Below are 13,285 nucleotides of genomic sequence, written 5' to 3'. Positions count from 1 at the left end.
AGGTACCTCAAACCTCCCAAGAGAAATAACTCTTGAAAAAAATATACACCCCCACAAATTTTGTATTTACATCCCTTCAGAACTAAAATGGAAAGTTGAGGGTCTACCGTCTTTAATGTCATAAATAACAAATGCCAGGGGCGCCAAGCCACACATAAGAAATAAAGCATCAATAAATACATTTTCATGGTAATACTTTTATTTGAAAATATAAAAAGTTAATTAATTAACAGCAGACACCAGAGGTGGAGAGTTCGCAGCAGTATTGCTCAGATCTCTCAACAAGTACGGCGGCCAGGGCAGGCATAGCAGGAGGGATCAGCATGTCAACGGCGGCGGCGCAGTTCTCGTCACCGGATCCAGCGCAGTATCCATCACCCTGCCAAATTATTTAATTAAATAACACAAAAGTTGTACCCTCCCCCCCACTTTTAATTTTAGTTTCAAAAAAAATATAAATTTCTTTGGAGCGTGGGACATTTTACTAAAGTGCCGATTTCTCTTTGGAGGAGGGTGGTATCCTACTCAAAACTAGTTATAAAACTCCCCAGGAACTGAGAAAAGGAGAACCATATCGGTCCAGCAGTTACAGAGATCCTTCAGTACAGACAGACAGACACAGATTCTGTTACTTTTACATTAAGTATTATTTACCTTAAGGAAGTCAACGATCTCAACAATTTTTCCCTCAGATCCAATAACATTGGCGACAGCAGCTACTCCCTCAGTACACTCGTCACAAGTGGGCTCCATAACCTGAAATATTTACAGACATTATTAAAAAATTAAGTTTTTGCCTAAATATGTTCTATATATTAAAACAATTTCTTTGTATAATAGTTTCATTAAAACAAGTTTATAAGTGCATTTGGTAAGTAATTTTTTAGCTCATTTAAAAGCCCTTAATCTTTATAACTTTGGCCTTGCCCCCATAGAATCTAGGGTCTGTAATCAAAGAGGTGAGAAGGGGACAGTAAATAGCCTAAAACCACTAACATTAGACATATTAGAATCCACTCTCAAATGGATAACTCTAGCAGTTCAGGAGTTATTACTTATTAACTTTTATGATCTTAGCAAAGCATTTGATAAAAAGGAGATATAACTATTATTTTGAGTAAAGTTTAAAGATACTTCATGTCGAAAAAAGTAAATTTTCTTCATTAAAAAGTTCATCAATTTTATTTTTATAAAGAGTTTCTAGAAATGAAACAAACTTTTAAAAAAGGTTTCCATAAGTATATAATTTTCCCACAAAGTGTTTGTCGTTTTATTATTACAGGTTAGGTTAGGTTTATTGACTACTTTGTAGGTATGGACCTCGTAGGGATAGGATTAGGCACCCCTGTATTATAAGTCAAAAAAAAAACTCCCTCTTTTATACAATTTAAAAAAAAGAATAAGTGGGAGGGGATTTATTGATAGTTAGATACTTTGAGGTAAAGCACAATATTTTGAAGTTTGTTACCTTCTGGTAGGCGCTCTTCCTGCAGGCACCAATCTGGCCGCAGACAGATTCAGCCTCAAGGAAAACAGGGTACATAGCAGCGGCTAGAATTAAAATATTTTAAAATTAACATTTTCAGATTTTAAAAAAAATCTGGATAAGACAAGTAAATTATGCTGTTGGTTATTGGAACATTAATTAAATTTTGATTGAGTTGTACAAACTAGCATTTTCAAACTCTACAATCAATATATTTAGTCTGAATAATCTTGGAATACTTTTGTTTATCATAATTGGTAGTAATTATAACGATAATTTTAACCCATCATTAGGATCCCATAATTATATTTACATTATAATTAATTATACAAGCAAGAATTAAAAGAATAATGAAATATATTGCTATGATAGTAGGGTTGCCCAATCTAATATGTGTGTAGATATACACATCTATTGAGACAGGTACATATATTGATCTTACCAAAGGCAGGCCAGTAGGCAGGGATACCCTCCTCGCACTGGGCAACATCTTCAGCCTGGGGACACAGGAAAGCTACCAGAAGACCAACCTGAATACGTTAGAATATATGTATAAAGATACTACGCTTTCAAGTTTCAAAACATCTTTAGTAGGAAAGTGAAGAAAATAAGAATATATCCATGTTCCTTGTACAAATACACATCAATTCTTTTTTAGCATTTCTTAACTTTAATCAGTAATGATGAGGGGTTGGGGAAGGGGGTGATTAAGTTTTTCGGGTTTTGTCTCATTTTATGTTTAAGATAGGAATACAAAGCATTAAAAGTGTTTAAAATCTACATAGCCTTAACTTAGATGAAAGTATTTGGCAAGTTTTAGGTTACGGGTATTCAAATGCCTCTAGATTTTGGGGGCGTAGCCGCTAATAATCATATAAACCTACTTGTTCATTAACAGACTCTTCGCTCATGAGATAACCTTGCATAGCTGTTGAGAATTCCTTGCAGTCATCGCAAGTGATGGCAGCCCTGAAATATTTATAATATTATTATCTATAATAATTGATAGCCCTATTATTGAGCAAAGATCTTTATTTGAAAATCTAAAATTGATCCAAAATTTCAAATAACTATTTTTTTCTAAAGGTTTAATTCAAATTATTTTTATGTGAAAAGAATTAGCTTAAATTCCATATCTAAAGATTAAAGAAAAAGACTAAAGATTTTAATGGACTATGATATCATTTTTAAAGAAAGATAGTTATATATCGCATCATATTATAGACAACTTTCCCGCGGAAATTAAAATGAAAAATTATAAGGTGGATAAATGTTTATAATAATTTATGCTTTAAATATTTTTTTAGTATAGCTCAGGACTGATTCTAATCCAGCGGATATTAATCGGTTCAGAAGCCATACTGGAAACATAATTTAAAAATAATTTTAATTTTAACTAGTATGAAGCTTGTTATTTTCTTAAGAATTTTTGCAAATATGGTTATTATTTTATAGAATTGAGAAGGCTTGAATAAAGCGAAATATATTTTTTACAAAGAAGTGTGTTCTTACTGTGTAGTTAGCTCTAGCCGCGCGTTTTTTGAGATAATTTAAAAACTTACTCTGAGGCAGCGAAGATAAGGGCAAGGACAGCAATAACCTTCATTGTGATGACTTGTTATTTCTTGTACAACAAGGAGGCAACTCAGTCTAACTGGGAACAACTCTCACTTTAAATACTGTTTTCTTATCCAGATATATAGGGATGGGATAATGGATCTTAAATTCATCCTTTTAACTTTGGGTACTAGAACTAACTCAATTTTTGTAAGTTTAGACACTTGCGCTGAATTTATTATGATTCTAGCAGACCAAAATAATCAACATTTTGATCTATTTTATCTTAATGTTCCAAAAGGCATACATATTCATTCTTAGAACCCTTTCTCATATCTTATTTTCTGTATTAGTTGTACACTCTATTTTCTTTCAATTATCTGGATAAATCTGGTTTTTACAACCATTTAACTAGAAAAAATGCCCATTGTCTTGTCCCTATATTCCTGTTCTTATCTCAAAATTATTTTTTTATTGTTTAAACTTAAAGTTTATTTAGGATTTTTAACTAAAAGGTATCCAATAGTCCACAGAAACCAAAATAAGCCGAATTCGCCAAAGCTAGCATTGTAGGAAAAAACTAATTTTCATTATTGTCCATACAAAATTTATCATTATTTACTCCGTATATTTTCTTTCTCATTGTCCGTATGTAAAAAATAGAGGGCTTTAACTAGGTGACTTTTCAATTATGGAAATGATACACAAAAGAGCGTTATTTTTTTTAATATCTCCATCCTGGCCGGTATAGGATACCAGAAAACCTTGCAGGGTCATTCAGGTAAAGAGCAAAAATATTTTTTTTTTATGTTACCAAAATACTAAAATATCCTATTGAAGTACATCCTCATATGAAATATAGGCTTTCAAGTTAATTTCAGGTTCCATGTATAATCCTGCAGGTCCTGATCTTCCAGGTCTCCAGCTATCGAAACTCTTTATAGTGCATATAAAACAGGGAATAAATTAAAATACTTTTAGCCAAGGTATGCCGAATGACGTCATATCAGAATATTCCAGTATTGATATTTCCTAATGTGTTTACATGACATATTAAAATTTCACTTATTCAAGGTAGGTGTTCAGGTTTCAGGAGTAGTGTTTCGGAGCCGGAGCCGGGAGGCGTGGAGCCACCATATTTTGCCGGAGCCGTAACTTTCGTTAAAAAACGGCTCCGGCTCCAGACTAGATATATAAAGAGAGTTTTTATAAATTATAATTTGGTAACTCTGTTTTGTCATGTGCAAATGCCCTTTTTAAGTTTTTTTCAAGTCCATTATTATCGAAAATTGAACTTTTAAAACCTTCAAAAGTCAAAAATAAAAGATATTTTTTCCCCCATTTTTTTCTTGATTTTAGGTCGGAGTCGGAGCGGGAGCTGGAGCCGGAGCCGCACCAAAATCAAACGGCTCTGAAACGCTGTTCATTAGTGATCCTGCACGTCGTTATCCTCCAGGTATCCAAAATAGTTATAAACCTTCCCATATGACCTGTAGTAAGCTACACCGTAAAGGAGAAATATATCGGTTCAGCTGTTATAGGTACACACTACACACAGACAGAGAGAGATTATTGTTACTTTTATATCAGGATTTATATTTTTTGTTACATTTTATTCATTTTATATTATAAGCTACGTCTTCATGGATTCGTATATTCTAACAGATTTATTGATAGCATTGAACTTTGTTTTATTGTCCAAAATTCCAAAGTACTTTTCTGTCTTTAAACGCATGGAAAACAGGGAAAATGTCATTTACCACTCGGGGCCAACAAAACAGGAATTAATCCTATATTTTTTTCTTTGTCCGTGAAAACTTAAAATCAAGATTTTTAAAAGAACAACCTGTTCTAATTCGACGGAAATGAATCGAATTATCAGAGATTATCTTTGACTTTTTGATAAGTTTCTGTGTACGTACACATTCGTTCTACTAATGATTTATTTTTTATCACAAAAGTCTGAATAATATGCAAACAAAGTTTGCAAATGTTTACTTGCAAAATATAATTCAAAGAAATTTAGTTTACAAGGGTATGCAATGAAATCAAAATTCACTGATATACTGTTTCCATTATCTAGGATTTTAATGCTAGTTTTAGACAATTGGCGATAAATTCTACATTCCTTTCTGTAAATTAAAATTATTGGTTGAAAAGTTTGAAAAGGCTAATTTAAAATAGGAAATCAAGATTTAATAAAAGTTCCAAAGATTTTGGGCCGACATATGAGAAAGGATGTGTTTTTTTAAACTTTGGGTACTAGTTTTAATATAACTGTTTTATAGACCAATACCACCTTCCTCCTGATACCCACAGTACTAATGGTTCTCTAGATTAGACAAAATTCATTTTTTGTTCTGTTAAGGTTTTTTTTAGCTATTTGAAATGGCGGGTAAAAAATCTTTTACAAGCCTCCATCTAAAGTAGAACCATTTCGTTCCACCATAATACCAGGAATAAGGTATAACCAACAAGCAAAATAAATCTAAAAAACTATTTGGGGGGCAAATGGAGAGGTCGTCAATTTTACGATGTGTTGCCCCCCAACGACAGCTGAAAAACACGTGTAGTTTTCGTGAATTTCTTCCGAATTAATTTCGTTATTGGTATGAGCTGCCATAATACAGACATTTCATCAGCGACATTGGATGTAAATTACAACAGTGCCAAAATTTTTAGAAACTCATTAGTTGGCTTAAAAACTAGCAGTGTCAACATTTTTCACCAATCATTTTAATCTACATAAGGGGAAATTCTTTATCATAATTGGGTGGTATACATAAATTAAAAGTATCCCTTAAGGTCGCTGCTGTTCTTAAAGGTCTTTTTTCAGGACGTAGGGGAGTTTCTTAGATAGAAAGAACCATGGAAGAAAGTTGATTGTTGAGACTCTTCCTATTTACGCCACTAACATGAATGCACTTTGTTTATCAGAAAACAAATATATATTTATTTGCTCAAGTTATCCATCTTCTAAATATATAATTATGTAATGCAAGTTTTTATAAAATATAATCACTTGGAGATAAATTTACACTTTAGGTCTGTATGTAAGCATTGATATCCGCGTTTAATCAAAGGCGGCCTGCTTGTGACTAAAATTTTAGGCTGTGGATAATTTTGCGACTGGTTCCCACACAGAAAATATAGCAGGTACAGCTAATCAAACGGTCTAGTGGTGGTTATTGATGCATAAAAATCAGGGCAGCTGACTTTACATATTCTATATATAGTTTGTCGGCTGATGTCACCGTCTGATTAGAAGTTAATCTAATTTGGCGGCCAACATGCGAAAAACATGATACTTGCAAAGATTTAATAAAACGGCCTTCATTCATCTATTTTCTTACTCTTAAATATTAATTATTAGATTGTTTATATCTATATAAATAGACAATTGCAACTGCAAGGATACAAACCCCATACATTATTATGACTTAAATTCATCGATACAAGTTTTGGCGAAAAAAACGTTTTACGTATGGCTTCAAAACTGATTAATTTCCGCGTGATTAGAACCGGTTCTCATCAATACTGATAAGACAATTTTTCTAAAATTTTCCACGAATATTAAAATAAAAATCATAAAATCAATACCAGTGATAATTTTAATATCTGCGAAAAGCTGTCTATTATACGATGCGATACATAGCTATTCTGCTACTTGGGCTCTCAAAAATATTAAAAATAAATTGAAAATTCGAGGAAAACTGTGAAAGAAACATAAAATTTCATGCAGACTGACAAACATAGATCCTACTAACCTGTCGGACGAACAAACAAGGTGAATTAAAGAGTTACTTTGCTGCAAAATACAAGTTAAATATTCTAGTAGGTAGTAGGAACTCCATTATGTAATAATTAAATATATTTTCATAAAAAGACTTATACATAACAATTAATTCTATATAATATAACAAAATTAAATACTAAATAATCCAATGCCCAAAAAATTAATTTATCTTAAGGACTTTTTATATTTTTATTTTAAATTCTTGATCTAAGACTAATTTATTTGGTTAATGGAATGTTTAAAAATATAATTATTAGAGGTATTCTAATTTAACTAAGTAATTTTTAAAAATTAGTTAAAACACAATTTTCAAAAAGATAAATGTTCATATTTTAATTATTATAAATTTTGCAGATTTTACAATAAAATATTGCACTGAACAAAAAATTGCATATTTTCACTATTTCTAAGTATAATTATTAAAATAACAAAAGTTATTTTCAATACAAAAAATTAATAAGACTTTGAGATGAAAAAATACAAGAATTACTAACAAAACATTTAATACATCTCAATTTTGGCACATCATAATGTACAACATTCTAAAATTAGGAAAATTTTCACAGGTTTCAGTTAAATAATAATCATAATATTATATATTATATTATTTCTAAAAGCTATCTTTAAAAATGTTTAAAACAATAAATGTAAAATATGGTATGCAACAAAAATGGCAACAAGAAACAATATGACGGCTTTCATAAGTAGCGCAGCAATAAAAATTTTACAATGCTAAATTTTACAAAGAAATGGTAATTAAAAGGACTTTTTGCTATATAAGAAACTCAATAATTTATACAATAAAAAATATAAAAATATCGGTTTACCCAGGGAAAAGGGAATGTGATTCTGTTAAACAACTCCCTTTCCCTTTTCCTTCCCTTTTTACTGACCCCTCTTCAGTTACATGAAAAAATAAGATTTACATCCACCTTACTTTCAAAGGTTTCGTGATTTTTTGTAGAATTGATTGTTAGAATAGCTAGGCCTGGGTTTACCCAAAGGCTTAAAGGTGGAAACTACATATGATATAATCATAAAATAATCTGAGAACGTACATACAATACAGTTATATAGTATCTTTGCTATAATAGCCAATTAGACAATAACAAATAAAGTATATCAATCCATAATATTAATACGTTTAGGCACTCATAATTAAAACAATTTTTAATATTTGTTGAAATAAAAATATTTAGAAGGGAAATATACTTCTTTAAAGGTGAAAAGGTCTCTGGATATTTCTGTTTGCTATTCATGTTAATATTCTTTTAAATTAAACATTGGATCTTGTGCAATTCACGGTGAAATGTTCCTGGTAACGATTATCTTCAAACTCTATGAATTCAATGTTACCAGAGCTGAATCTTTAAATCCTTTTAGTGGTGAGCCAGATCAGGGTGAGCCGAATTTCAGCCAATCACAGCGCGGCATTTCATAAAATGCTGTGCTTTCATTGGTGGAAAGTTGGCTCACCCCGATCTTGATCACCACAAAAATGATTTAAAGATCCAGCTCAGGAACATTTTACCATGAACAGCACTAGTAGATACTAAACATTTATTAATATTATTACCGAAACAATAAAAGGGTACAGCAATTAGAACCCATTTATATAGTAAAAATAACATTTATTTTTCCTTAGTTTTGCATACGAAAAATATGAATTTTGAACAAATATATCAAGGAAAAAGACATTTAGAAATTTGTGGAAAATGTTCAAACGCTGTAAAATAGTGACACACTCTCTCTCTCTCTCATAGGGGGACATTAAGAGACAGATATTGATAAGGGGATATGACACTTACTGAAACCTCATTAAACACTATGAAAAACAAAAAAATACAGTCTAGGGCGAACACAAGCTTTAGACAGGGAAAAGAAGTTTGATAATCTCTAAAGAAAAGTTTATTCTCTGTTATTTTTACACACACCTCCTGATGCCCTAAGAAAATTAATTCTACTTATAATTTAACTAGGTTTTTTGATTTTGAGTTACAAAAAGTGTCAAGATCCACCCATCTTGTATAATTCAATTGCTTAAATTTTAGGTAAAACATAATAAACTATTATTCTTAAAAAGTTATTCTTAAAAATATTTTTAAACATGTTGAATATATTCAGGGTTAAGATATGAGAATCCTGCAAAATCATTCTGGTCAAGATTCATCATGAACATTTTATCTGTTGGGGTGAGGTCAACAGCCTCGCTGGTAAACTGACGGTCAAAGTTGGAAACATCTTTTCTGTGCCGCTAAAAAAAAGAATAATTAGTATTAATACTTCATTCTTTTAGTAGATCAAAGTAAAAAAAGTAGGTGTAGTTTTTGTATATTAAATTCAGAGCTGAATTCTTTAAAAAAACTTTCACCTCACTAAAATCAGGCAAACTGATTTTAGTGAGGAAAAAGTTTTTTAAGAATGCACCTCTGAATACGTTATAACTCAAAAAATAATGGCAAAATCTAAAGATATCATGCCAAGTTTAATAATAAGACAATCAGACGTTGTGAGGTACCGACATACAGACTCTAAATTAAAAAAAAACTTTTGATTAGATGAAATGAATTTTTAGAATACATTTGAGTTTCATATGTATAATATATGTTTCAAATATATTTGATACTACTTTTAAAAAAAAACATAAAATTCTAAACTCAACTATACTATATACTATACTACATGCCATGCAAAAAATAAAATATAAAAAAAACTAAAAACCTTCTCATAATGGAGTGATATAAGTATACTCGTCATCCTTAGTTGTAGTAAAAGCTGGGTTCACAAAGCTAAAGCCTTCAAACTCATCTCCCTAATTGAACCACCACACATCCGTAAGGTCGTGTTGTTTAGAAATTTAAAAAAAAGGTTTAAAACATTTACATGCATTACATTCTAGAAAAAAAATTAAAATAACTACAATAACAAAAAAAAGTTTTTAAAAAATGCTTTTAAATATTAAACTGATAGGCTAACTAAAAAAAGTTTAAAAGACAATGATTTAGGATTTAAAAAGATAAATAGGCTATAGTCCCTTTCGTGGCGTGGCCTCTTAAGAGGCGTTTCGTCATATTTTCAAAGTAACTTTTCTCCTAATTATAAGCCCTGTTGAGGCAAATAGCACAATTCTGCGGGGTAATCACCTAACCTAACTTGAAATAACCTATCAAAAGCTACTGTGAAAATACGATGTAAGGCCCCTTAAGAGGCGATATCACGAAAGGAACTATACCCGATAAATCTTTATAAAAGTGAAGTTTTTATGTGCATAAAAAGGAATGAATAAAAGGTTAAAACTTTTGGCTTCTTCCTTTTCAATTAGGACGGATATATTTCCTTAAGATGGTCAAGAATATATTTGGATGTCGGGTTCGGAGGTGTATTGTCCAGTCTCATCTTCCGAAACTGGGGGTCAAAATTCTCCCCCTTTTTAGGGTCTTTCTACAAGGAAAATAAAAATAAAATTAACTACAAATGACTAAAGATATAAGTTAATAAGCTTATGGTGAATAGTTATTTATCGCATCGTATTATAGACAGCTTTCTGCAGATATTAAAATGAAAAATTATAGGATTAAAACTAGTTCTGTCAGCCCCGAGGGGTCAATAGCCTGGGCTAGCAAAACTGAGTGATTAAAAAAATAAAGAATACGCACATTTACTTATATCTTTGCCCTTTATCTACAAAAAAATTGGTAAAATAAAATATTACACAAAAAATAAACAGTTTTTATTTGCACTTAATTCATAAAATATTCAAATAAAATATATTTATATAAAAAGTATTGTTATTGAATATTTGAAGTGTCTTTACAAATTGAATGAAATTGAACAAAAACAAAACATCAAAGCTTTTCAATTTTACACAAGCTCTAAACATAAAAGAAATAAAATTTGCAATAAATACAAAAAAAACGTGCACTGTAAAAAAACATTAATAAAAATGTGGTTTTTTTAAAGGAAAGAAACAAAATGAGAACAAAAAACTTAAGAACTTTAAGGAAAAAGCTTAAACACTAAATGAAATACACATCTAATTAAACTATTATAACAGAAAATTAGTTTTACTTACGATTTTAGGTTTGAAAGGTGGCTGAATTTCTCTGGCTTCAATCTTTTCCCAATCAATGCGTCTAGAAATGAATTATCAATTAGATTTTTAATAAAATAAGGGATCTACTGCAGTTCACGGTAAAATATTGCTGGTAAGCAATATTTCCAAAAATATTTTCAAAAAAATGAATTTTAAAGGCTGCTAGCTGCCAAACGGCTGAACGTACAGATCATGCCCGCACACTATTTTAAGCGGCATAAGAAGGCCTACAAATAATCTGGAATAGCCATAAATCAATAATGCATAATTACCTCGCAGTGCAGAGAAATGCGCAAAAAAGACCTATTTTACGCGTTTTTTCTTCAGTAACGCTTTCCCTGTGCATAATTGGATCTTGGCTATTCCAGATTATAGCCGTTTGGCAGCTATCAGCCTTCAAAATTCATAGATTTTTGGAAATATTGCTTACCAGCAATATTTTACAGTCAACTGCAGTAGATCCAAAATAAGTTTATTGTTTAAGTATTTCACATTTAGCTTTTATTCTGACCGGAATCAAACCAGTTCAACCCCTCGAAATAAACTGAAAAAGACTTTCATATAAGACTGTTTATAAAAGTTAGATGCAATTGAACAAATGTGAACCTATGTAAGAAATAACTTTCTTCATAATTCAAAACCAGTTTGTATTTTGAAGAAAAAAGTAATATTTCTCTCTTTATATATCCTTTTATATAAAGTAGTAAGGTTTATTTTGTCTGAAGCTTAAGATAACTGTACACAGATTGAGTTCTCCATTTTAGGGAAGCTGTACATAGGTTCTCTTGGTGGTTTTAGGGCATTTAAATTTAAGATTTCAGCCTTGAGATGGTTTTAGGCTATGTTCCTAGTCTACCACCTTCTTACCCTTTCGAATGGAGAGCCCCTTGATGCTATGGGCGGGGCGCAGCCGCTAGTAGCCCTTATATAAAAGAACAGAATGTCTTTTACAAACATGAGAATCAACCGAAATTTATTCTAATACCCATTGCTACGGATTAAGACGAGAAAATGGCATATTAAAGTCAAAAGTTTTCTTGTAATTTCATTAAAAGACAACAAACAGAGAGGAAAATGTATCAAAATGCCAGGAATAGTTTGGAAAATTTTGGTCAGATACTTCTTTGTTTGATTTGATAGAGGAAGGTAAACTATTTTCAAATTAAAATAGTGGAAATGAAAGAAAAGAATGCAATAAAAGATTTAATTTCTAGAAAATTCTATATAAAAATATTTGCAATTTAAAAAAATAATTAAATTTTCATGTCAAATGATTTTAATTATAAGTCATATATATTTTATGTACTTTTGGAATATATATATTGTATTTATACTGTATTGAAAATTCCAATAAAGGTACTAAGAAAGAGAAGGAATGTCTAATTGAGCCAATAGGAGAATCGCATCGGTACATACATTTAATTTCATTGGTTAAAATTTTGTACACATCTTGTTACGAATGCATGTTTTTTTTTCATTTTATACATAGTTAAAAGTCAGCTGTAAACAGTATATTTTCTTAGTAGAAAGCTTTGCGGAATCAGAATTAATTGCCCAAAAATTTCGTTTAAATTTGAAAGCTTAGTAACGAGGTGGATTCTTAAAAAAAAAGTTAGACTGGCTTCTCGCTGGCGAGGCAAAATTATTTTTGTGAAAAATCCTCCAAAATCGAATAATAATTACAAAAATTAAATAAAATCTTAAAAGGGTTATTAACATATGATTTTGTTTAATTTTTGTAGATTTTTAATGTGCTTTTGGATGATTTTTCACAAAAATAATTTTGCCTCACTATCGAGTAGCGAGTCTATAATTTCTTAAGAATCCACATCAGCTTGAGTCGAAAGTAAACAATACTTTTGTCTGCTAGAAATGTTCCTCCTTAGATTTGACGAAAAAAGGGTTCAGAATATGCTTCTATTCTTCTATTTCTATTAAAATTCCCTAATAATTTTATAAGTTGAAGTATGTAAGCCTTAGGATGGTTTTAGGCTGTTTTTCTTTCAATCCCTGCCACTTCAAATACAGAGCCCCTAGATGCTAGGGGTGCAACTGAAAAAAGGGATCTTAAGGGATAAGATACAATGGACGATAAATTAATATACATCCCCAATCATAATAAATAAAATTACCCCTTCTAAAGATTAAAAATAATGATTGAAACGTTTAAACACTAAATAAACCAACCGATAAAAATAAAATAAAAGTACCCAAAGCCTTTCAGCCGCCAAATAAAAAGTGATTATAAAACTGTGGGTACTAGTGTAATTAACAGTCCAATTTCCCCTCCCTCCCTCCCTGGTATAAAAGGGAATCTTTATTGGAATCAGGGGTTAATCAATGTGGGATAATT

At 30.8% G+C, this 13,285-nt stretch overlaps 2 protein-coding genes across 6 annotated transcripts in view; both read right to left on the bottom strand.

The window, feature by feature from the left end:
• Positions 1 to 181: 181 nt before the first annotated feature.
• Positions 182 to 3,197, bottom strand: LOC145325985 (uncharacterized). Its single transcript, XM_080169040.1, has 6 exons — positions 3,049 to 3,197; positions 2,371 to 2,455; positions 1,929 to 2,016; positions 1,469 to 1,551; positions 655 to 756; positions 182 to 379 (listed from the first exon to the last, which is right to left on the bottom strand). Exons 1-6 carry the CDS (start codon positions 3,090 to 3,092, stop codon positions 227 to 229), a joined length of 555 nt encoding a protein of 184 aa, XP_080025166.1. The 5' UTR covers positions 3,093 to 3,197; the 3' UTR covers positions 182 to 226.
• Positions 3,198 to 6,896: 3,699 nt separating this feature from the next.
• Positions 6,897 to 13,285, bottom strand: part of Pkc53E (Protein C kinase 53E) — a 72,925-nt gene continuing 66,536 nt past the window's right edge. For 4 of the 5 annotated variants that reach the window (XM_080169026.1, XM_080169028.1, XM_080169027.1 and 1 more), the window contains 4 exons: positions 10,912 to 10,972; positions 10,178 to 10,280; positions 9,561 to 9,653; positions 8,954 to 9,093 (listed from right to left, as the gene is read on the bottom strand). In XM_080169026.1, the coding sequence (XP_080025152.1) occupies positions 9,565 to 9,653; positions 10,178 to 10,280; positions 10,912 to 10,972 (253 nt within the window). In that variant the 3' untranslated portion in view covers positions 8,954 to 9,093; positions 9,561 to 9,564. Of the gene's footprint in view, positions 9,094 to 9,560; positions 9,654 to 10,177; positions 10,281 to 10,911; positions 10,973 to 13,285 lie in introns of all 5 variants that reach the window. The other variant, XM_080169029.1, reaches the window with a different exon arrangement.

The sequence above is a fragment of the Acartia tonsa genome, chromosome 8, assembly GCF_053477335.1.
Source record: "Acartia tonsa isolate MP-2025a chromosome 8, ASM5347733v1, whole genome shotgun sequence".
Taxonomy (NCBI): Eukaryota; Metazoa; Arthropoda; class Copepoda; order Calanoida; family Acartiidae; genus Acartia; species Acartia tonsa.
Note: the sequence above shows the minus strand (reverse complement) of the source record. Positions and strands in the feature narration are given on the sequence as shown.